Consider the following 21,241-nt stretch of genomic DNA (forward strand, 5'->3'; position numbering starts at 1 on the left):
ATAGATCGCGCGCATATCTACAAACCACGAGATTACCTTTATCGAAGTATCTCCGTCAAAGCAAGTTTCTTTTTTTTTTTTTTCCATCCGCACGATACGTCACGTCAAAGTACGTTTCGATAGCGCGACGATGACGTCGATTCAAACGTCCATCGCTTCACGATCGTCTCCCCCTGTACGAGCGAAGCGATATTTTTTTATCGCGCACGTACGTGACGCGACGCGACGCATCAGCGGCCAGAAGAAGAAGTCCTTCGAGTGCGTGAAAATCGCATCACGTCGACGATATGTGCGCGCTTCGTTCGAGACAATCGAAGGAAGTCGTGTGGAAAATTTCGTTTCGAAAAAAAGAAAAAAATAAAGAAAGCAAGGGAGCAACGAGTATTAAGAGAGATTAACGGGAAGTTGGCGCAAGAGGTCAAGCAAAAGAGCATACCCTTTGCTGACGCAGGTAAGACGAACAACGCGTAAGCCGTTCGACATCGGTCGAACAAGAAACGCGCGAAGCCTTTCGAAGCTGTTCCCCCTCCCCCGTTCGGTTCAAGGATCTATCCGACGACGGTCATCGGATATATACTATATACGTTGCAACGTGCTTCCTCTTCTTGCGATCTTGGCGCAATTAGAAATTTTAATAAGTTGAAACCGCTCCCTCTATCGCTTCGCCAACTTTCCTAACAGTAGTGGTAATTCTATAATCTGAATCGCAGGAAGCGAGGAGAGAGGTGGAGGGGGAGGAGAGCTGTATACAGATATCGTTAGCTAGACAAGCGTGTTCGAAACAAGCGATCGTCGAGCCAGAACAATCGTGCGCTCCTTCTCATTTTACATTTCTCTTTCTCTCTCCCTCTTTCTCTTTCTCCCGGCCTATCTCACACGCGACACGTCCGTCGATGCTCTCCGGTCTCCGCTCAGCTTCGTTTATTCTCGTTTTATTGCGATCCGTGTACCGTTAAGAGAAACCCGAGGAATCGACGACGAGACCTAAACCCTCAGCCAGTCGTCGATTATCCACCTCTCGTTCCGAAACGTATATATACGCGTATATACCTCTCTATTACCGGAACAACAAACCGTGCGCCGTGCTGCGTGCACACCGAGTCCGACCGATGGAAAGTCGATAAAACGTCAGCCGAAGCCAACGAACCTGGCACACGTGAGTCATCGTCGTCTCGAGCACCTAACCGAGCGCCCTGTTAGTAAATCGACTACTATTTCATCGCGCTTCTCCGCTCTTTTTAAACTCGCTCGTTTTCGTGTATCCTACCCTATCGGTAAGTAAGATACAGAGTATTCCAGAACGCTCGTTTTTGCTAGGAAAAAAATTTTGAAAGAAACGTAAACTCGAAATCGGATGGGAGATTCTTGTTCGTCATGAACGCGAGAACGAAGGGGAGAATTTTTATTTTTGGAATTCTTTCGATTCTATGTATATATAATTTAAGATTTTTTTTTCGATTCATCGTGGCGTTCGTTAGTTTCGAGTCAAATTGGCACGATTTTCTCGTTTGCCAAGTTTTCACCGAGGATTCCCACTCCCGAAATACATACGCGCATACTTTCGTTTCCAAAAATAATATAATAAATCGATTAATCGAGAAGGAAACGAGGAAACGTTCAAGTTTCCACAACGATTGTTCGGATTCGTCGACGAATTTTTCTCGATCTTTTCTCTACCTAGAGTCAGATAGACGGTGGTATCTGCTCCTCGCCTCGCTCCCGAAAAAAGAGAAATTGGAAAGTGGAATTTAGTTTGGAGAAAAACTCCTCTCCGTTTCCGTTTCCCTATTTTACGGTACAGCCACGACCTCTTGCTATTATTTCAGCCGGTTAGTACCGGCCGTGCTAGATAACAGGGAGCAGAAATCCCGGGGAAACGAGCCAATTCGCAGCTGTTTTTTACGATAACGATGGAACAATAAATAATTGTAGCGCGATGTTGCGAAACATCGAGTAAAATTGTTGCGGCTCAACCCTGAAAAATATGAACAAAAGCCGATTCGATTACCGCTCCTACAATTTTTTTCTCTTTTTTTTTTTTTCCATTTCTAACTGTTGAATCGCATGTACGGGGATCATAAAATTTATTATTTATTAAATTCTACCGTTTCTTCATCGAATCGAATCATAAACAGATCGATAAGATAATTTTTGATAATTTATTCTTACGAATATTTTCTTTCCCCGAGTTATACTCGAATAATACTATGAATGAACTTATACTCACTGGCTCTCCATATTTTTTTTTCATACGTACATATTGATTGTATACGTGCGAAATAAATAAATAAAACTTTCAGGGGACACGATCGATTCGATTCGGTCATGGACAAAAACTAAACTCACTCCCGTTTTTCCGTGAAGCGGACGAGTTAATAAGACGAACGAAGAGGAAAATATCGAAGCGATTCAATTATTGTGTACCGTCTTCCTGATTTGTAGCGCAATAAACGGTAACAGGCTTCGTTCAACTGTTGCGATCGCAATGAATTTCGGCCGCCGTTCTTCGTCGACGTTATTGGATCCTCTTTCTGTCTTAAAATTCGGTCAAATTGAAACCGGCTCTCGAGAAGTGAATCGTAGTCGAACGGAATCGTCGCCTCCGACTTGAATTGCCAATTAATCGTTAATAATCGTTAAAACGACGATCCTTCCTCTCTTTTTCCCTCTTGTCCGCCATCTTGTATCTCGTTACTCGGAGAGACTGAAGAGGGCAACGTTGTCAAACGATACGTTTTGCTTCACATCGTGATGCGTTCGACGGATGGACAGGTTGACGATGGCGTTATTGAAATGACGTCGCAACGCGTCACGTAGATTCGCCTCATCTATAAAAATTACTTCGATCGAGAAGTATGGCTCGTTTATTCTTCACGTTCGTTCCTTTTTAATACGGGCTAGGTTTTCAAAAAAAAATTTTCAAAATTTCGCCGCGGATATATAAATTTAAAACGTCGACACAGTTAAACATCAACGTTTCCAATAATTAAATTATTCGACGCGTGTCGATATAAAATACACGAATGCGAAATAAAACTCTTTCGAAAACAAATTCTACGTATCGCCTGATATAATATATCGCCGCGCTTGTGTATTTTATAGATTTACTCGGGACTGGTAGTAAACAGTGACGTGAAAAAAAAAAAAAGAAAGAAAAGAACTCGTCGCGAAACACGTGGCCTAGAAAACAAAACAAAAACACTTTCGTTTCGGGAAGCAAGTTGAGAACCGTCTCTACGAATGAACGGTACACTACACGATCGGCAGATGGGCTTGACGAATAAACCTGGGCCAGGTTTGCCCAACAATTCAACGCCGGACTCGGAGGAGTCCAGGTGCAAATCCGTTTAATTCTAGGGTAAGAGGGTAAATTTCCTCCGAGCGAAAAAAAGAATCGACAAAAATTGACCGAATTGGACCGGGTCCAACGTACGACAAAAGAAAGAAAAAATAACGGTGCTTAGAAAAAGGGAGGAGAGTGGAAACGATTGGATTAATTCGAGAACGATGAGGAGGAATCCGCATCTGTCCGAATCCACGAGAGAGGAGGCTGCCTTTTAACCTCGGTCGGTGTCTAACGAGGGAAAACGACGAATTAAAACGGGATCCTGTTAAGAGGACTATTTTCACGGTTGGAAGTAATTTGTATATTTGACGAATCCAAATAATTGCTCGGGAAAATTCGAGGAACGATCGGATAACGAAGGTTGAAAGGAAGCGTTGATGATACACAAGGGGACATACATAAGGCAGATCGAATTTAAAGGCGTTCCACTGGATCCGTTTTTAGGCTGGCGACCCCACGAGGAGAGCGCGTCTAGTCCTCGCGACTAGAATAACTCGAAAGGAGAAACAAACGATGGCCTAGGCGCGGGGATCTATGGAAACGCTGGCGATGCATCGACCTCCATTCCAGGTTCGATGATCCACTTGCTATTCTTATATCTCGTGTAACCCGTCCTTTCCAACCAAATCTGTTAAATCGATTAACAGTTGTTCGTAATCGACCAAGTAACGATTCACTCGGCCCTTTTCTTAATTCCTCGATCGATGGAAACGTGGAAACGAAAAGCGATCGTGGCAATGAATGCACGGCGAGACGAAGGCTTCTCGAAGCGGAAGGAATGCGACCAAGTTTGGGAGTTCGGTTTCCAAGATACAGCGGTAGACCAGCGGTCTAGCAGCAGCCTTAAGAATGCGATCCATTGTTAAGCTGAGAATAGATTCGAGACGACGCCAACCTTTCCCCACGCATCGCCACACCCTGCCGCATCGAAAAACCGATCGAGAGCTTCGACGATCTCGGTCGAAGGCTTCGATCGATATTTTCGAGGGACGACGATTCGCAGGGAATCGTCGTTTTTCACTCGAATGGCGACAAATGGAGAAAAAGTGATCGTGACGAATATACGATTTGTAGTGACTCTATTTGTTCTTCGTTCTTCTGCGTGACACACGTCCACCGTGTGTTCGAGCCGTTGAAACGATTCTCGGAAGAAAGAACGTGACCTCTCGCGCGATGATTCACGCAACGTGACGCTTATTGTACCTTTAGTCACGCGTTGATGGAGGAAAAAGAAAGAAAAATAAGAAGGAAGGAAAAAAAAAAAAGGAAAAAGAAGAAGACGCGGGAGGAAGAGGAATATGTAATTCGGAATACTTCCGAGAATTTCTCGAGACATCCGCTACGGGAAGCAAGTTCCGGAATACAAGGATTGAAAATAAGAGGGGATTTGAGAGAGGACGCGAGAACGTACGATTCCAGCTACTTGCATTCAACGAAATTAGCGCCACGATTATCCGAACTTTAATTCAGTTTCCATCATCCGTCACAATTTTCGAATCTATGTTGCGCAAACATAACGAATGGAATTCCATTTATCCCTACTTCGAATCAAATTTTGAGAACTAACCAATCGATAGGAAAAAAATATACACTCGGAATTGATCTTACGCGTAATCAGCATCTATGGTGTAAACACGTTCGTATGAATGAAATTCCAGCCACTCGAGTCGAATTTTGAAAACAAATGAATCGATACAGCCAGAATAAAGATAGACTCGAAATTCGTGTAAATAATTCGTTCTCGTACGAATGAAATTCCTATCTCGAGTGAAATTTTGAAAACAGATGAATCGACAGAGCCAGGATGAAGATAAAATTCATCTAATCCATAATCACTCGATCGACTCGAATCGATCCTTTCCCTCTTAGAACTTTGATCTCGCAATTCGAGGAGAAAAAATAATGGATGCGATGTGGGCCGCGAGATCGCCTATCATTTTCCCGCTCCCGATGGAAAGCTGGACGTTAATGTCGCGCTCGGCGGATGCAATTTAACGGTAACACAGCGATTTGCATAATTGGTCGGGATTGACCGTGTTCCGGTGGCTTGATCCGATTCGACCGCTCGACGAGAAGGAGACCGATGCGCCGATCGTTCGCAAACAACCGATGACTAATCGACACGTTCTTGGGAGGATACGAGCGGGAAATCGAGCGGAAATAGGAAGGCGTGGCCACGAGATTGGACGATAATTATTTAAAATTGCATCTCCTCACGATATTCTCCAAAAAATAATTTCCCAGAATAAAGCTTCTCTTTACTCTTTCCGTCGCTTCGATGGAAAAACCGGTAGAAAAAACCAACGTGAAAACGATCCATGGATAAAAGAAAGGAGAGAGAGAGAGAGAGAGAGAGAGAGAGAGAGAGAGAGAGAGAGAGAGAGAAAAACAAGAGAAGAGCGTAACGCTAAACGCACGGATCCAGCGACGAATCGCGATGGTCCGAGCGAGCAACAAGTAACAAGGAGCGTGAAATAACGGGCCGTCGAAGGACGTGCACTGTTGTCGGTTTTAAGAACATCTGTAACGCTACGTGACATCGGTTTGGAAGCGGCGTGGGGTAGGGAGGAGAGGGGCGATTAAGCGGTTCGAGTCGTAAAACCGACGAGTCGAAACTCGAAACGGAGTTTTGCGAACCATTCGGGCCATTGTCTCCTCGCGCAATTACGATGGAATCGAAGTGGGAGGGTTTCTCTTCTTACCTTTCAACGGAGCAGCTCGGTTTGAGGCCGAGAGAGGCTTACTTAATTCGTGAGCATATGGCCGGCCGCTGGCTGGCACGCGTCGCATAATTTCGTTCCAATGGTCGGCGTGTTTGGAAAGGTTGGGCGGAAATAGCCGGCTTCAATGAGAGTCGGAAGTGTGTACAATGAACGGCGCACGGGTAAGGGGGATTCGATGATTGGCCGCCTGTGACCAACGTTGTCGCAACAACGTCAACACGCCGTCGTCGCCGCCATCCTCCCCCCCTCCCCCACCCATCCCTCTTCTCTCTTGCTTCCCTTTTAACAAAAAACACTTTTCGCGCTGCGGTTCGAGCACGTTACGGTGATAACGGTGGTTAATTGTGCGCGTCGCCGTTTCCAAGTGGCGTGGAGTATACGATCGAGAGGGCGCAATTAACGATAAGTTTCTGAGACTTTGCGCTCGTCAATTGCAATTTCGATAGTGGTATTTTTCCATGTCTACGTGATATCTCACCCCTTTTTCGAGTATTAAATATTTATGATAATTAGAGCGGGAATATCAATAATCCTAAGCAAGCAATTAGGTAAGCGATCGCTTACCTAAATTCTTTCCATTCGACCGATTACTCATGCACCGATGATACATCTTTTTCTAATTTTACTAATAAATACTTATGATAATTACAGAATTATTACACGGAAGTATCAATAATCCTAATCTCTAAATTCTTTCTATTCGACCGATTACTCATGCACTCGATGACACATCTTTTTCCAATTTATTAATAAATATTTATGATAATCGCGGAACATACACAGAAATATCAATTAATCCTAAACAATGATTCCTTATCTAAATTCTTTCCATTCAATAATTACTCATGCACACGATGATACAGCGAATGCGATTGTGCGAATGAGACTGAAATCATGGCTGCTAGGTCACGAGTCCGACCTATTATCTCAAATAATGCTGCGAAGAAACCAACTCGAACCAACGATAAAATTCCAAAAAAAAAAAAAGTCGTCTCTCATTTTCTTTTAGAGAACGCAACTAAGAAAGAAAGAAATGGCAAGAGAGAAGCACAGTGTTTTTAATTTTCTCCTTTTCCTTTCTTTTTTTTCTTGAAATTTCGAATAAGCGCGCGACTGTTGCTATAATGTTGCTATAATGCGACGCATTGGAGCAGCTCGCATGAAAACTCGGGAAAAGCAATAAGCGAGGGCGAGGAAGGGGTGGACGAGCGAACGATGGTAATTTAAACGGTGATAGCGGCGCCCATATGCCACAGCTGGACTTTTATTTTAGTCCGCGCACCAGAGAAAAGTACGATCTCTCTCTCTCTCTCTCTCTCTCGTAGTAAACGTTCCCCTGTTACGTATATGGAATACGCTTTAATAATACGCGACGAGATTAAGCCGAAAACGAGGGAGAGAAAATTCAATTGTTGAATTTTCTCCTTTATCTCTTAAATATCCCCCCCTCTGATATAAGTTATTTCAGAATTTCTTCTGTTTTTTTTTTCCCCCAAACATCGAGATCGTTCGAGGAAAAATACGATTGGGACGATGGAGGAGGAGGAGGAGGAGGAGGAGTGTCCATGTCCTGAAATCGAATGTTTTCCCTTCCCTTCGGTCTCAAAATGAATTCCGACATTGGGCGACATTGCGAAGGAATCTAGGACTGGCCATTGCCGGAGACTTCGAAGGTCGATCGATGAAACTTTCATTATCCGCGAATCGAGCCAACCGTGACACGATTTGAGCGAAGAGAAATAAAAAGAAACCGAGTGATCAGAGGGGAAGAGATCTCATTTTTTTCTCAAGTTCCAAAGTTTACTTTCGCTTCGAAATTTGTTAAAATCGAAGGGAAAGAAATGTTTGTACGAAATCGTCATAATCTGCGGATGTTGCGAACGATGCGTCGGCTGGTACGACTCGCCCACGGCCGGCACGTATCGTTTATAAAATTCTGCCCACACGTGGCACGAGTCTCTTCGTCGCCTCGATCCTCGTTCTCATTGAGCTTAACGCTCTTGACCCGTTGCTAAGCCCTGCCTTAACGTTTCCTACGCTCCCCCCCCCCCACGCTACTTTAAATCCTCGCCTAGCAATTGAGATTTCCTACGATCACACCGTGAACACATCTGAATTTACTACTCCTCTACGCCTCTCCGTTTCCTCTCCTCTACGAAAAATTCTGAAAATCCTCGTACGTTCTTCGTGCGTATCAAGATTTCTCGTATTGCAACCGTTCACAACTTGGTGATAATCCTTTCGAAACGATAATCTGCAGTAAAGATTCGATGAATTGCGATAAAGAAAAATCGATGACGCTCGTTCAAGGAGATAAATTTTTCGCTCTGCTCGTGAAAAAACTCTGCTCCAACTTCTTTAATCTTGAATCAAACCCCTTCTCGGGGTTGATATCGAACTTTAAGTAAAGAAAAAAATCTACGATTTCGGCCGGGACTAATTAATCGGTTTTTCACAGAACATCGAACCTCTCGCTCCACGGGGGATTTCTCTTTTTAAAAAAAAGAGAAAAGGAAGAAGGAGGAAAAGTTTGGAGTAGCTTCAGGGAAAAAATGAAACTTTGCGCGTTTTATTCAAAAGTCTCGAAATCAAGACAAAGTTTATTTAAACTTTGGCTCGCCGTTCGAATCGTTAAAAAAAAAAAAAAAAAAACTTACGAAAACCTTATTTGCAATAAAACTAAAATCGTTTCTCTCTTCTCCTTACTTCCGTCAACAAATTGCATTCCTACGTTCGTTGTACGATCCTGTAGATCGTGAGATACGGATCAATATTCAAAGTTTGCGAAATTTTAAAATCGGAAAGGTAAAATGAACTTTTGTAAAAAGCGTTTCCTCTCTCCTTTCTTTCTTCCTTTTTTGTGAAAGCGGGTTTTTTTCTCGGGGGTGAAGGGCACCCTCGTCGGAACACCGCGACAGTTTTTCAGCCCTTGCCCGATCTCGACGACGCGTCGGCGGCGGCGGCTCGTTTTAACGCGCAGACAATGAAGAAGAATGTAAAGTGGCGCGGCGAGGTTCCATTGCCTTTCTCGCAGCCGCATTGTTGCCCCGTCACAGTCGCTCCGGGGAACGTTTAATCAAGCCTCGTGCAAATGAAAATCGTCGATCACTCCCTGTCCAACGAATCGCCGGGGTGTATATCTATCTCCAACGAAACCTCGACGCGAACTTTTCGAACAGGTTCGATCGATTTCGAATGAGGAGAGAATTAAAGGATTTCCAGAGAAATTAAAAAAAAACTTTGAGAATTTTATTCTCAATCGGTAAGGTTAACAAACGAAAGAGGCTTGGTTTCCTTTTTTTTCGATTGCAAGTCAAGTTTAAGATTTTAAATTGTTTAACAGTGAAATTTCACGGTAAAGTAAACTTTGTTATTATTATTATTATTTTCAATTCGAGCAGTCAGTCAGAGATCGATATATATATAAAGCGAAACGGAAGACAAAATATGAATTTTACGGGGATACCTGATTAATTATTAATGGGCGTAGAGGGGCAAGGATTCGTCATTGTTTTCCTATTTGTTGAACGATTTTCGCATTCGCCGATGCTTGATCGATTAACAATGCCCTTTCAGCGGTGTGTTTCCCTCTACGATTGTGCAGAGGCGGGGTTATAAACGAATTATTCATCGAGTGAAAACAATCGAATATAAACGAAGCGACAATTTCTGTTAACTTTCGATATACGATACGAGTTAATGACATTCGGTTAATTTGTCGTTTCAACAAATATATGTGAGTATTTAACGAACAATTAAAAGTGGCAGAACAATTTCGAGGGGGATCTGTTATAAAAGAAAGTTGAAGAAATGGCGAGCGTTGATGGCCAACCGAGACAACGTTTCCCAATCACGATCCATCTAAATCGAATCGCCCTTCCTTCTCAATTATATAGTCTCCTTGTGCGAACACGTGCGAAAGTTGAACGCAACAAAAGAACAATCGCCAACCTTTCGACGATTTAACACGTTCGCGTGTCCTTTCAATCGCGAGGAACACGTGCGCCAAAGATCTCTCCGTATAACGGAGGAAACACGTGTCCCTGGCGCTTTACAGTTAGGGCATACACAGAGCTTATCGACGCTAATCGACACCGATGATTAACTCCGACACGGGTACGAAACCGGTATGATATCGGCCGCCACGAGAACAGGAAACGCCACGAACGGCATACGAGAAAACGTTTGGCAGAAACGTTCGAGAATTTGTACGCGGCGAGTATTATATACGAGACAGTCGTAAATCGGCTTGCTCGACCGATAAACGGAAGTCCGTAGTGAATTCGACCTTCCCCGTTAGACGCCGCTTAATAATTATGAACGACCGCTTAACGAACCGTCGCGCCGTCCAACCGCCTTCTCTTCCAACCGATCGAGGCTGATGGAAATTGCTTTAACTCGTTCCGTGTAAATATAGAACGGTTCTATCCGTGAATCATTTTCGCTTACGAACACCGCTGTACCGTTACGTTCCTAGCAACCGTCCGTTTCAGTTAACCTCCGACTGTCGCGTGTCTGTCGAATCGAACCTAACCTAACTTTCGAATCAACTTCGTATTCGTAACAACGCTTTTGCTCAATATCTCGTCGAATTTGAATGATTTGAATTGAATGATTCTTCGATGCTACGACAAATTGAAAAATGAATGTCGGGCACGTGATGCATCGTCGTTGTTAAAGAAATGTATAATTGCGTTTACGCTTATTCAAAAGAGGAGCTACTTCGTGCCGTGAGTTTGAGACGACGATGGAGATGAAAAGAGATCGCGAATTAAACGAATTTCCTAGATGGTCTATCGGAACGGAAACGAATAAATACGCGTGTGTATATATATATATATATACGTTTTATCAACTCGAAGTCCTATCGACTCGAAGACCACTCGACCACGTCGACGCCTCCGAGAAGGATGGATTAATCATCGATTAGAAGCAAATGATCAGCTCGTTTTGAATGTATATTGGCTGGAGATCGACTCCTCCGATGAATCATGAATCATGCGAACGTGACGGAAGTAGCAAACATCTGTCTACTTCTGTAAGCTTTCTCTCTTTATTAACTTTTCGTTCGATAGAATTTACAAGGTAATTCGTTGAATTCGTTCTTACCGATTAATAAATGCAATTATTAAATGGGGGTAAATGAGAGAAAATTAATTACTATTTTCTACTTATCTTATCGGTGAAAAAATATTCATAAATATTTCTCAATCTTTATTGATCTTTAATTTAATAAACAATAAGAAAATATAATTTTGCGCATCCTCTTTTGCAAATAAATGTGTTAAAATTTTGCTGGAACGATGCGACGAAATGAGGAGCAAGGCTACGATTCCTATCGCTTGCAACACGACGTCGATAAACGTATTGTTTCGTGGATAATTGTCGTCGTTTCGCGTTGCGCGAAATCCATAGCGGCGGATGAGCCGACCAACTATAGGCTCTTTCAAGGACTTTCGACGAGTACCTTCACGGGCTGGCGAGTGTTCCAAGAAGGACGAGAAAATAACGAATACGCGACGCGAGATTGTGCGCCTCCGCGAATAATTAAGCCGTTGTTACTTTCTTCCTCTCCTTCTTAGAGCACATATCTGTGCCGCTTGTATTTAAGAGATGTTAATGCGAGAAATGTACGTAGTTTTACCAAGAAATCAGAATGAGAGAAACTTGATGAATTCGTTAACGTATATATTATATTCGCAGATGCAATGCAGTTTGTAGAGTAGGAACAATGTCTTGCAACGAGTCCAACCATTTACATATTCTTTTGTGTGTAGCGTTCTATTTGTTCTGTTTCTAACGTGACGCGTAATATTTAATAACGAAACATTGATACAAATTGGACGATTTATTCTACCATTCTACGTTTACCTTTCAATTTGCTAAGTGACCGTTTGGAAATTAAATTTTTTAGAAAAAAGAAAAAAAAAAGAGAGAAAAAAGAAAAATATAAATAAATTAAAAATCTTGCGCGTTAGATTAAGATGACGCAATTGTTCCATATCAGATAACGTAGAATTAAGGTTAAGTATATATGTATATTGTGCACAGATCTAATATCGTTTCCCATTACATCTCATCCTGTTACGAGTTTCAAATAAATTTCTTATAAATTATCGATAAGATCGTATTATCTATTTGGTAGTTTGGCCGTAAATCTTCATCGATTCGTCTGACGTCTCTCATCCCACCATTTCCAAAATGCGATGAAGATAAATTTCTGACCGTTATAATTTTCTAAGTTTCTTTGTTTTTAACGTTAAACAACATTCATTTCGATAAAACAAGCAGTTCAGTTACTTTTATTGCCTTTTGTCAGAGAAATGTCGAAGTGATGTGCAAAGGTTAATATATGCATTAAAATAGACTATATTCGCATTAGTGAGGTTTGCATTGTTTGGTCAGTCGAAAGCTTACTGTTATATACTTCGTTGCTATATATATTATATTTATGCATATTTCCCCATTAATTGCATTTAAATAATAAATTAAACTTTTAACTTTTTTATTTTATAATATTAACTTTATTAGTATTGGCCGATAGCTTTTGTCTCGGCAATACGAGTGAGAAAATGTATTCACCGTAATGAAATGTATATATCGGAATGATATAACTTTAATATAATTAGTATATCTATGTATGCAAGGTATATACAAAGTGCATATATCTTGTATTCTTGTAAAGACAGCCAATCGAATGATATATACGAAAAATGACAGAAAAAATCATAATAAACAATTCACAATAATAATAATGAAAATTAATTATTAAATATTTATTAAAATTTCATAATGATTTGAAAAAAAAACGTGATAATATATTTCTCAAACAACAAACAAACAAAGTAAAAGAGAATTTGGAATGATTGCGTTATTGAAAAATACCTTAGAAAATAGGCAACAATTATTCCGTTTGATTTTTTCTTTGGCAAACGAAAGAAATATTTAATGACTTACCATGATTCTCGGTGTGTACATCAGGTAGGATCGCGAGTAGCACCAAAACTAGCACTAATTTGCACTGCACCGTCACAGCACCGACGGTACATCGCGAATTCAAGCACCAGATATCACTCAACATGTTTTTTAGGCGGCGAATCGCAATACATAAAGCTCACGCAAACGTCATGACAACCGGTAATCACGTTTTTGCGTTCCGTGCTCTATCTACTTTCGTTACACGCACTCCACACCGTACTAACCACCCAACCCGACTGCTCCGTCGGTTGGGACTGTTGCAACACCTCTGATGGAGCTTCATCCAGGCTCCCCTCCCCTCCCACCCCTTTTGTGTATCGAGCCATCGAACCTACGAACATTCACGAACTTTGCCGAGCTCGAAGCGCGCGGATTGTAGTCGTCATTTAAATCTCAAATTACAAATCTTTTTTATATTTTTTTTTCTTTATGTTTTTTGTTCTTTCATAATAATTATCTATATAATACTTTGATTCCTTTTTTTTCCTTGACGTTCGTATGAATTATTGATCAGCTGATATTAATGACGGAAATATAACAGAATTAATAAATTATTAAAAAACAAAGGAATAATTAATCAGAAGATTGTTTTATCTCAAATATAATCGTTTTAAAAAGCTAAATAAATTAATTTTAATGCCTCAATTATTATAAAATTTAAAAAAAAAAAAAATATTAAACTTATTTAACGCAAGGGATTGAAGTTCTGAAATATTGATCAAACTACAAGGAAAATTGAAAGGTCGACAATACTTTAATTTGTGTAAACAGTTATTGGATTTTTAATTATGGAAAACTTGCGAAAGGAAATAATAGAAAAAATAATAATTATGTGCTTGGAACGAAACGTAAGCACAAGTGAGGATTTTGTTTCTTTTTTGGTATGTATCATTTATGAGAAACTTTAATTTTGAATTAACCTAAACAATTATTCAATGTTAATTTTTGCAAAATATTATTTTCTATACGTATATCTATTTTATAGATTACTTTATTTCAATTAAATCCTCTATATAAAATTAAAATGGATGACGAGAAAAATAATGAGAATCTTATTAATGACATAGTTGAAAAAATATGTGATGAAAAAGAAATAAGTTTAACAATATTAAAAATTCAATTATATTTTACGAAACACTATCATAATAGAGGTGTGAAAATGTATTTTTAATATTTGAAATAATAATTATAAATAATAATTACATAATCAAATATGTTATATCTATTCTTAGATGAAGTCGTTAAACGATACAGATTGCGATTGCATCAAAAAAGTGGACCATTGGTTGCGGAAATTTGTAAAACTGAAAAAATTACTAATAGACAGGAATATGAAAAATTGTATCAAAAGATATTGACGGTTATCACTATTTTAAGTGGTCTTGGAAATCCTACCGTAGTTGCAGTAATTCAGTAATAATGCTAAATTTATAATAAATATCAACATCGCTATGTGTTTTTTTATATTAATTAATTTATTTTTATTAATTGGAAATAAAATTTATTTTATTTTCAGGGAAGTTTCAGTAGCATTGAAAAGTATTTTTCAACCTTTGGAATTGGAATACTATGTAAAGATGTCTAAACGTGAGAAGGAAGAACAGTTAATGGAATTAATGTGCATAGTCGCGGGAATACGATTGTTTAACAGAGATTGCCAACGCGGAGGAGAAGGAATTGACGATTGTAAGTCTTTGAAAATGATTAAAATTACATACACTATAGAAAAAAACAAATCGTTAACGCAAGTTATCTCTTCAGTACCTGCCATTTTACAAAAAGCTGTAAAAAGAAGTTGCGAAATTATCATGGGATTTTTAGAAGATTTAATGTTGAAAATATACAAATTCACTGCAATTATAGAAAAAATATGTTTTCCAAAAGAATTACCAATTAATATTTTTACAAAATCTAATATAGAGTGGGCAAGTGATATGTTAACAGTATGCCGGCAACAAGAGATTTATATTAGGTAACAGGCTCGATAACAATAATTTAATGTCGATAATCATCGTTCTTTTCATCGTAGAAAACTGTTAAGTGACATAGATCGTAGCGACAAGGAGATTCAAAATTATCTAAAACGTCTTCAAGAACGCTTTTTTAAACTTCATGACACTGTGAGATATAAAACTGCGATTCCTAGTACTGAAGTATACGTAAGAAATTATTTTATATATTTTTTTCTTTTTTTGCGAATTTTCATTTTATTATAATTGTTTAATTTATTATTTTCCTTGACTATTCTTTTAGCCACAATTCATCGATTTAGCTGATATATGGATGGGACTTCAGGATGAAGTGATTATAATAAGTAATATTAACAATTTTTTTTGGGAATTTCAAGCTTTGATTATAAAGGTAATTATTCGATATAATTATGTACGAATATAAACAATGAGGTAAAGATTCAATATATATTGATATATATATATATATGTATTATAGAATAACATGAACATATTCAATGAAATACTAATGATGGATATGTTGTCCGACAGTAAAATACTTACAGATGCTGAAAGATTAGAACTATCGATGGGTGAATTAATAGGTTATAAAATAAATTGCAAATTAATATTATAATATTAGATAAAACAGCTAGATGCTACAAATTAAAAATTTTATTTCAGACGAATGTGGCCCGTGTACTGTTTATTATCCTAACGATACTGTGGATTTCGAGAACATAAATTTAGAGGTAATACGAAGCGGAAGATATTAAAATTAAAAATCATACACCAAGGTTCATACCAAATATGATGATTTCTCTAGGTTAATGAATTCGCCATTAGTTTCTAGGATTTTGCGCATGGATGTTCATTAGAAATGGTGTATTAATCCCGGGAAATCCGAATAATGGTGTCGTTAAATGGAAAGGAAAATATTATGTATTTTGCTCGACCAATGCAGCGAAAGAATTTGGAAGAGATCCTGATAGGTATGTCTTTGTTAATCTGCAAAACTACAAGTATTAAATAAATTAAAGATACAAGTATTAAATAATATTAAATAAATTAAAAAAAATAATAAATTTGTCACAGATACGTTTACGAGGGTCTTGATTTCATACGTAATCGTCTTGAGCACGTATATTTGTTTCAAGTATATGATGATGTTCGAGCTTTAGAAACTGAAGAAATGTAAGTATTTAATAATGATGATTTAATTTAAATTTAATATAAAGATTATTTGATGGAGAATTTTAATTAACAAGGATATCAGAACAAGGTCCTGAATTAAAAATTTGTAACCATCAAATGGTTCAAACAGATTTGCATATACTTCCATCCTTCATTGATAAGAATTATTCTTCGAATATCTGGGAATTAAGAAATAAAGCGTTACATTTAGTAAGTTATAGTATCAATAAATATAATGTAGATTAAATAAAATAAAAAAAAAAAAGCGACTTCATTCCTTTTTCCAGGCGACAATAAGTCGGTATAAAACACGCAGCACTCAAACACATATGTCCAACTTCAGATACGGTGTTTATGTACAAGCAGCTCCGCCTCGAGACAAAGAAGTTCAAACAAGAAGAGATAATTACACGAATACAAAGAAACTCTTAACTTATATCTTTGGCCTACGGGGGAGGAACGATGATAATCAACATGTAGTATCTTTCTTGGAAAGCGAACTGAAACATTTATGAATATATCATATATAAATTTTGCATTAACATTTGCTTAAAGGATATACTGGATAGGTGTCCCAAGGTATTCACGATAGAATGAAGCTACAAAGAGCACTCTTAAAAAAAAATGAAAGCAATATCTTTTTAATGATGTTCTCAAATACATTCACGAAATATCTTGGCATAACCTGTACTTTTTTTTTCATTTAGAAAACAAACTGGTATTATTATAATTTACTTCGTAACACGCGTAATATTTTCATTATCGTCAAATGTTTGCAATGATTTCTTCGTGGCTTCCATTAATTTAGGCCAGCATTCATTAATTTATATTCAAAATACACAAATTTTTCCATACAACGAGATGTGTATATCCACACTAGGATTCCGCATCTCGCATCATCAATCTATCTTACTTTCTACAATTCAACATTGCGCAATGCTGCGCATACTGTGATCTTTAATATGCATGCATCATACTTTTACTGAATACATCACTTTACCATTAAATCTTAAGAGTTAGATCAATTTTTTACACCAAGAAACCTATATTACGACAATAATTAGTAATTACACGATAATACAATTAAATTTCGCTTAATAATAATTTCAGTGTATAATGTAACAATTATACAGAAGAGGTACAGGATGTTGATTTTTCGCATCGTCGTTCTCTTAATTCTTATCATACTTTTTTTTTAACTTACCACATATCTTTTCCCATTCTCTCTTTCTCTCCTTTGTTTGAAAAATTGTCCCTTTGTTACATCCATTTTCAGAAAGTAACCAATATTAAAATAAAAAGATGAAAATATCGTGTGATTTTTGGGCGGCAATTAGTGATTTAGAAAAAAAATTAGAAAAAAAAATTAGAAAAAAAAAAAAAAAAAAAAATTAAGCATTACCGCAATCAGCTATCATTATTAATATTTTTTTTTTATTTAATCTAAGTATTTAATCTACTTTAATTTTTAACTGTCACGTAATAAAATAAAAAAAAAAAAAAAAAACAAAATTCATTTTAAAAAAATTTAAAACAGTTTTTACTGCTTCACTTTTTACTGCCGCAATGGCACACCGTATTTTCATGCTTGGTGAAAAAGGATTGTTTACAAGAACCACCAGGCAAACGATAAAACATTAACTTTGAATACATTGACTTAAAACCAGCTTATTGACTATTGGCCATTTTAATGTTTTCCACATTTCGAAATCATCCGCACGTCCATGGTATCAACCCTTCCTTTTTATATCATCGTGACATTGATCAAATCTACATAGATTCCTACTTGTGGGTCATCATTTGCATACACATTTTGGGCAGCTTTTAACAATGTTAACGAGCCGCGCTTTTAATAATGCCCATAAATTAAGATGCTACATCGCGAATATAAGATTATATTCAATAAGACAAAGCAGCTACCATGGACAACAGAGTTTATCGGAATGGTGTAAACATGGCTAAAGTCTTAAGTCGCAAGAAATATGTTTGTGTTTGTATGTATGTATATTTATGTATCGTGTGAGAAAGATGGAAAGATGCACTTTGCATCTTGGAATACGTTATACAATGTTTATAACCTGTTAGAATTCGTGGTTCGAGGATGATTTAATCTACAAAGTGATTTTTGAGGTACTTCATCATACCAAAAGTTCTAAAACGTTTTACTCCAATTACTTTCAATAATTCATCATCGCAGAGTGCGTATTGCTTATTTTTAGGATCCTATAAAATAATAAAATATATTAAAATGTTGAAAATATAAGTAAGAAAACAACATATAGTTCAATACTTACATAAAGATTCCTTTCTTTAATGATACTCCAAATCTTTTTCACAACTTCGTGTCGAGCCATTTGTTCAGCACCAACAACAGCAGCAAGTTCCGGAGATAATGTAATAGCACGAGTATATCCGCCTTTAGCTTTACCTCCACCACCTTTCTTTGCTCCTCCACCTTGAGCTTTCTTAACTTTACCCCAATCTTCGTCACTGTCGCTGTCACTACCTTTCTTTTTTCCCTTCTTGCCAGGCTTATCTATTAAAAATGTTAATAATAATAATAATAATAATAATAATAATAATAATAATAGAAAGATCAAAGAGGAACAAACATATATGTGTATATATATATATATATATAAATAATATAATTTATTTACTTTTTTTAGGTGTTGCCTTTGGTTTCTTTGGATTATATTCTTCGTCACTAGCATCATCGTCACTTGCACTTTCTTCATCATCAGAAGATCCTTTCTTACGTTTATTAATTTGTTTCTTTGCAGGACTCCTTTTGGCTGGCTTTTTTTCTTCTTCCTCTTCCTCTTCTTCGGATCCTTCTTCTTCTTCTTCTTCACCATCTTCAGATTCTTCACTAGCAGTCTTCTTCTTTTTCTTTGCTCCATCTTGTTTTTCTTGTAAACACTCCATGACTAAATTGTCTACTTCCTTTTTCCTGTACATAAATTTACCATAAAATTTATCACCATATTAAATGCAAAGTGAAACTTATAAATAAAATTATATTTAATATCAAACAAATGTTGAAGGTGGAACGAGGTGAAAACTTAAAGGAAAAGTTTCACACAGAGAACCTTGCTTTTATTTCGGATACAGATAATCTCACTCTTGATTTATTTTAATTATAAGAGCGCCTGCTGTATCCAAAAATATATATTTTCTCTTTTTCTTTTTTTTTTTATTAAAAATATAAAATAAAGTAAGAAATTTATTCATATTGAATGTTGATGATAAGCTCTTACCTTTCAGTAAGGTCTATATCAAGTTTTCCTTCAATTTGTAGCCTTACTTTCTTAGCTGACATAGTAGTAAGATCTGCATCCTTAAGGATAGCTAAACATAAAAATATATTTCCATTTCATGCAAAAAATTTTCGTAGCTTCAATATTCGAAATTTAACTAAAAATAGACAGTTTATTCGTATAAATTTTAATTTTTTTTAATTTACTTTCATACTTAATATATGAAATGTTATAAAATACAAGAAATGATAATGCTATTAATACAAGATAATGTTTATATAACAATATAAATCAATTAGAATTTAAAACATATAATATCAGATAAAATTTAGAATAATGTAAGTTTCCCGCGCCAGAATACTAGTAAATATTGAACGAAAATGGCCGCTATTCATCGTGCCGGTTGCCAATTTTTGTATAAAAAAAAAAAAAATAAGAAAAAAAAATAAGAAAAAAAAAAAGAAAAAAAAATTTCTAAAAGTAAACTTCTTGGTGAAAATATAATAAATTAATTGAGTTTATAAAACTGCTTTCTTTGCATCAGTGAATCGATCGTAAAATACATTGGACCTTGGAATGACGAAAAATAGCTAAAAGTTCAACCATATATAAACGATGAAAGTTCATACAGATCGGTATAGTAATTAGCAGTTTATGCGAAAATTCAAGATAAGCGATTGAATATAAAAAACTTAAAATTAAGGAAAAAATATTAATAAAGTATAAACATCATGTCCATTTTGAGGCGGCGGGAAAGGTAAAAACTAGTGAATATTCGTGGCAACAAAATACGCCGTAACTGCAACTGTAACAAGCGTGTAAAATTCGAGGGACGAGGCTATATTTGGATTGGTAAAACAAAAGAAAAAAGCAGAATCCGTTGAAATATTCTAGAAAATGAGGGCACGGTCCATGTTAAGATCACTTTTCATGGTGCAAAAGTCGTTGAAGACAAGAGAAAGAGCGAGATATGAAGCATGCGATGGCTTCAGGCGCGCGCCACCACAGTTAGACGCGTCATACAGCATACTATAGAACAGAATATAGGGAAAGCGTTCATTTCTAGAAAACCAAGGAAAAATCAAAATTTTTCCAAGACATCAAAAAATTATATAAAAAATTCAATAGTAGATTACACGAAACGGCTAGGCGATACAATATTCCGATAAAGCTGTACGTAAGTGGAAATATGATGAATCGTGGTTGTAATGGCCGGCGTGGGGCACGCCACTTCGTCACATACGTGCGCGTTAAAGTCGTCACGTCGCAAGAGCAAAGAGCCTGATTTCCTACATATTCCTACTCACAAACGTACGAATAATTTGAACCATGAATGGTTACTAACTTAATTTTGTTATATTTGTAGGCCAAAGTTCGGTAAATCGAAGGATATTGCTACTTACCGGTGATTTCTTTACGAAGTTCTTCGTTCGAAATATCAGCCATGGTCGTCTTTCTCGCTGTGCGTACTGCTGCCAACTGAACCTATGCCGGCTGCGGACTCCCGTAGCGTCCGTTGGTACAGTCACTCTATACAGTGAGTCGAAAATACGTTAACTTTATGAGACTTTAAATACAGATATCTTGGCAGGGATACGTTAAAAATGAATACTATATACACCAAATCGTGTTAGTTTTTTACGATCTACAAGTTTCTCATGACGCCCTACTCATAATTTTGCGATCGGATGACCCTATTTTGATGTTTCGCCAATGCGTTCACGAATATATTTTGGTAGTGATTGTACTAAGCGACCGCTCGTGGCTGCCGGTGGCGTCTATGGTACAGTC

At 37.4% G+C, this 21,241-nt stretch overlaps 3 protein-coding genes across 3 annotated transcripts in view; 1 reads left to right on the top strand and 2 right to left on the bottom strand.

Annotated features, from left to right (window-relative positions):
* Meltrin (disintegrin and metalloproteinase domain-containing protein meltrin) overlaps window positions 1-13,317 on the bottom strand; it is a 44,788-nt gene extending 31,471 nt beyond the window's left edge. Inside the window, exon 1 of the mRNA XM_086902687.1 lies at window positions 13,027-13,317. Within this exon, the coding sequence (XP_086758813.1) occupies window positions 13,027-13,150 (124 nt within the window). The 5' untranslated portion in view covers window positions 13,151-13,317. The remainder of the gene's footprint in view (window positions 1-13,026) is intronic.
* LOC105734959 (cilia- and flagella-associated protein 206) lies at window positions 240-17,585 on the top strand. Its single transcript, XM_086902686.1, has 14 exons — window positions 240-451; window positions 13,743-13,928; window positions 14,033-14,198; window positions 14,280-14,460; window positions 14,564-14,733; window positions 14,809-15,019; window positions 15,077-15,206; window positions 15,301-15,408; window positions 15,496-15,601; window positions 15,681-15,748; window positions 15,843-15,988; window positions 16,092-16,190; window positions 16,265-16,400; window positions 16,478-17,585. The coding sequence occupies exons 2-14, from the start codon at window positions 13,836-13,838 to the stop codon at window positions 16,703-16,705; spliced, it is 1,842 nt and encodes a 613-aa protein (XP_086758812.1). The 5' UTR covers window positions 240-451; window positions 13,743-13,835; the 3' UTR covers window positions 16,706-17,585.
* On the bottom strand, window positions 16,805-20,980 carry Non2 (upstream activation factor subunit spp27 homolog Non2). The gene is made up of 5 exons (XM_003692009.4): window positions 20,854-20,980; window positions 19,451-19,541; window positions 18,851-19,143; window positions 18,485-18,726; window positions 16,805-18,413 (listed from the first exon to the last, which is right to left on the bottom strand). The coding sequence occupies exons 1-5, from the start codon at window positions 20,894-20,896 to the stop codon at window positions 18,297-18,299; spliced, it is 786 nt and encodes a 261-aa protein (XP_003692057.1). The 5' UTR covers window positions 20,897-20,980; the 3' UTR covers window positions 16,805-18,296.
* Between the last annotated feature and the right edge of the window lie 261 nt (window positions 20,981-21,241).

This window comes from Apis florea, unplaced genomic scaffold (assembly GCF_048593485.1).
Source record: "Apis florea isolate Af1SG1 unplaced genomic scaffold, ASM4859348v1 contig_2272_pilon, whole genome shotgun sequence".
Classification (NCBI taxonomy): Eukaryota; Metazoa; Arthropoda; class Insecta; order Hymenoptera; family Apidae; genus Apis; species Apis florea.

Excerpts from the sequence above, each read along its gene's own strand:
- LOC105734959 (XM_086902686.1), top strand. The coding sequence starts at position 13,836 with ATGGAAAACTTGCGAAAGGAAATAATAGAAAAAATAATAATTATGTGC. Across the intron at positions 15,989-16,091 it reads TTTGGAAGAGATCCTGATAG|ATACGTTTACGAGGGTCTTG; the intron begins GTATGTCTTTGT and ends AATTTGTCACAG. Across the intron at positions 16,191-16,264 it reads GCTTTAGAAACTGAAGAAAT|GATATCAGAACAAGGTCCTG; the intron begins GTAAGTATTTAA and ends TTAATTAACAAG.
- Non2 (XM_003692009.4), bottom strand. The coding sequence starts at position 20,896 with ATGGCTGATATTTCGAACGAAGAACTTCGTAAAGAAATCACCG. Across the intron at positions 19,542-20,853 it reads ACTTCGTAAAGAAATCACCG|CTATCCTTAAGGATGCAGAT; the intron begins GTAAGTAGCAAT and ends TTTTATGTTTAG. Across the intron at positions 18,414-18,484 it reads TTAAAGAAAGGAATCTTTAT|GATCCTAAAAATAAGCAATA; the intron begins GTAAGTATTGAA and ends ATTATTTTATAG.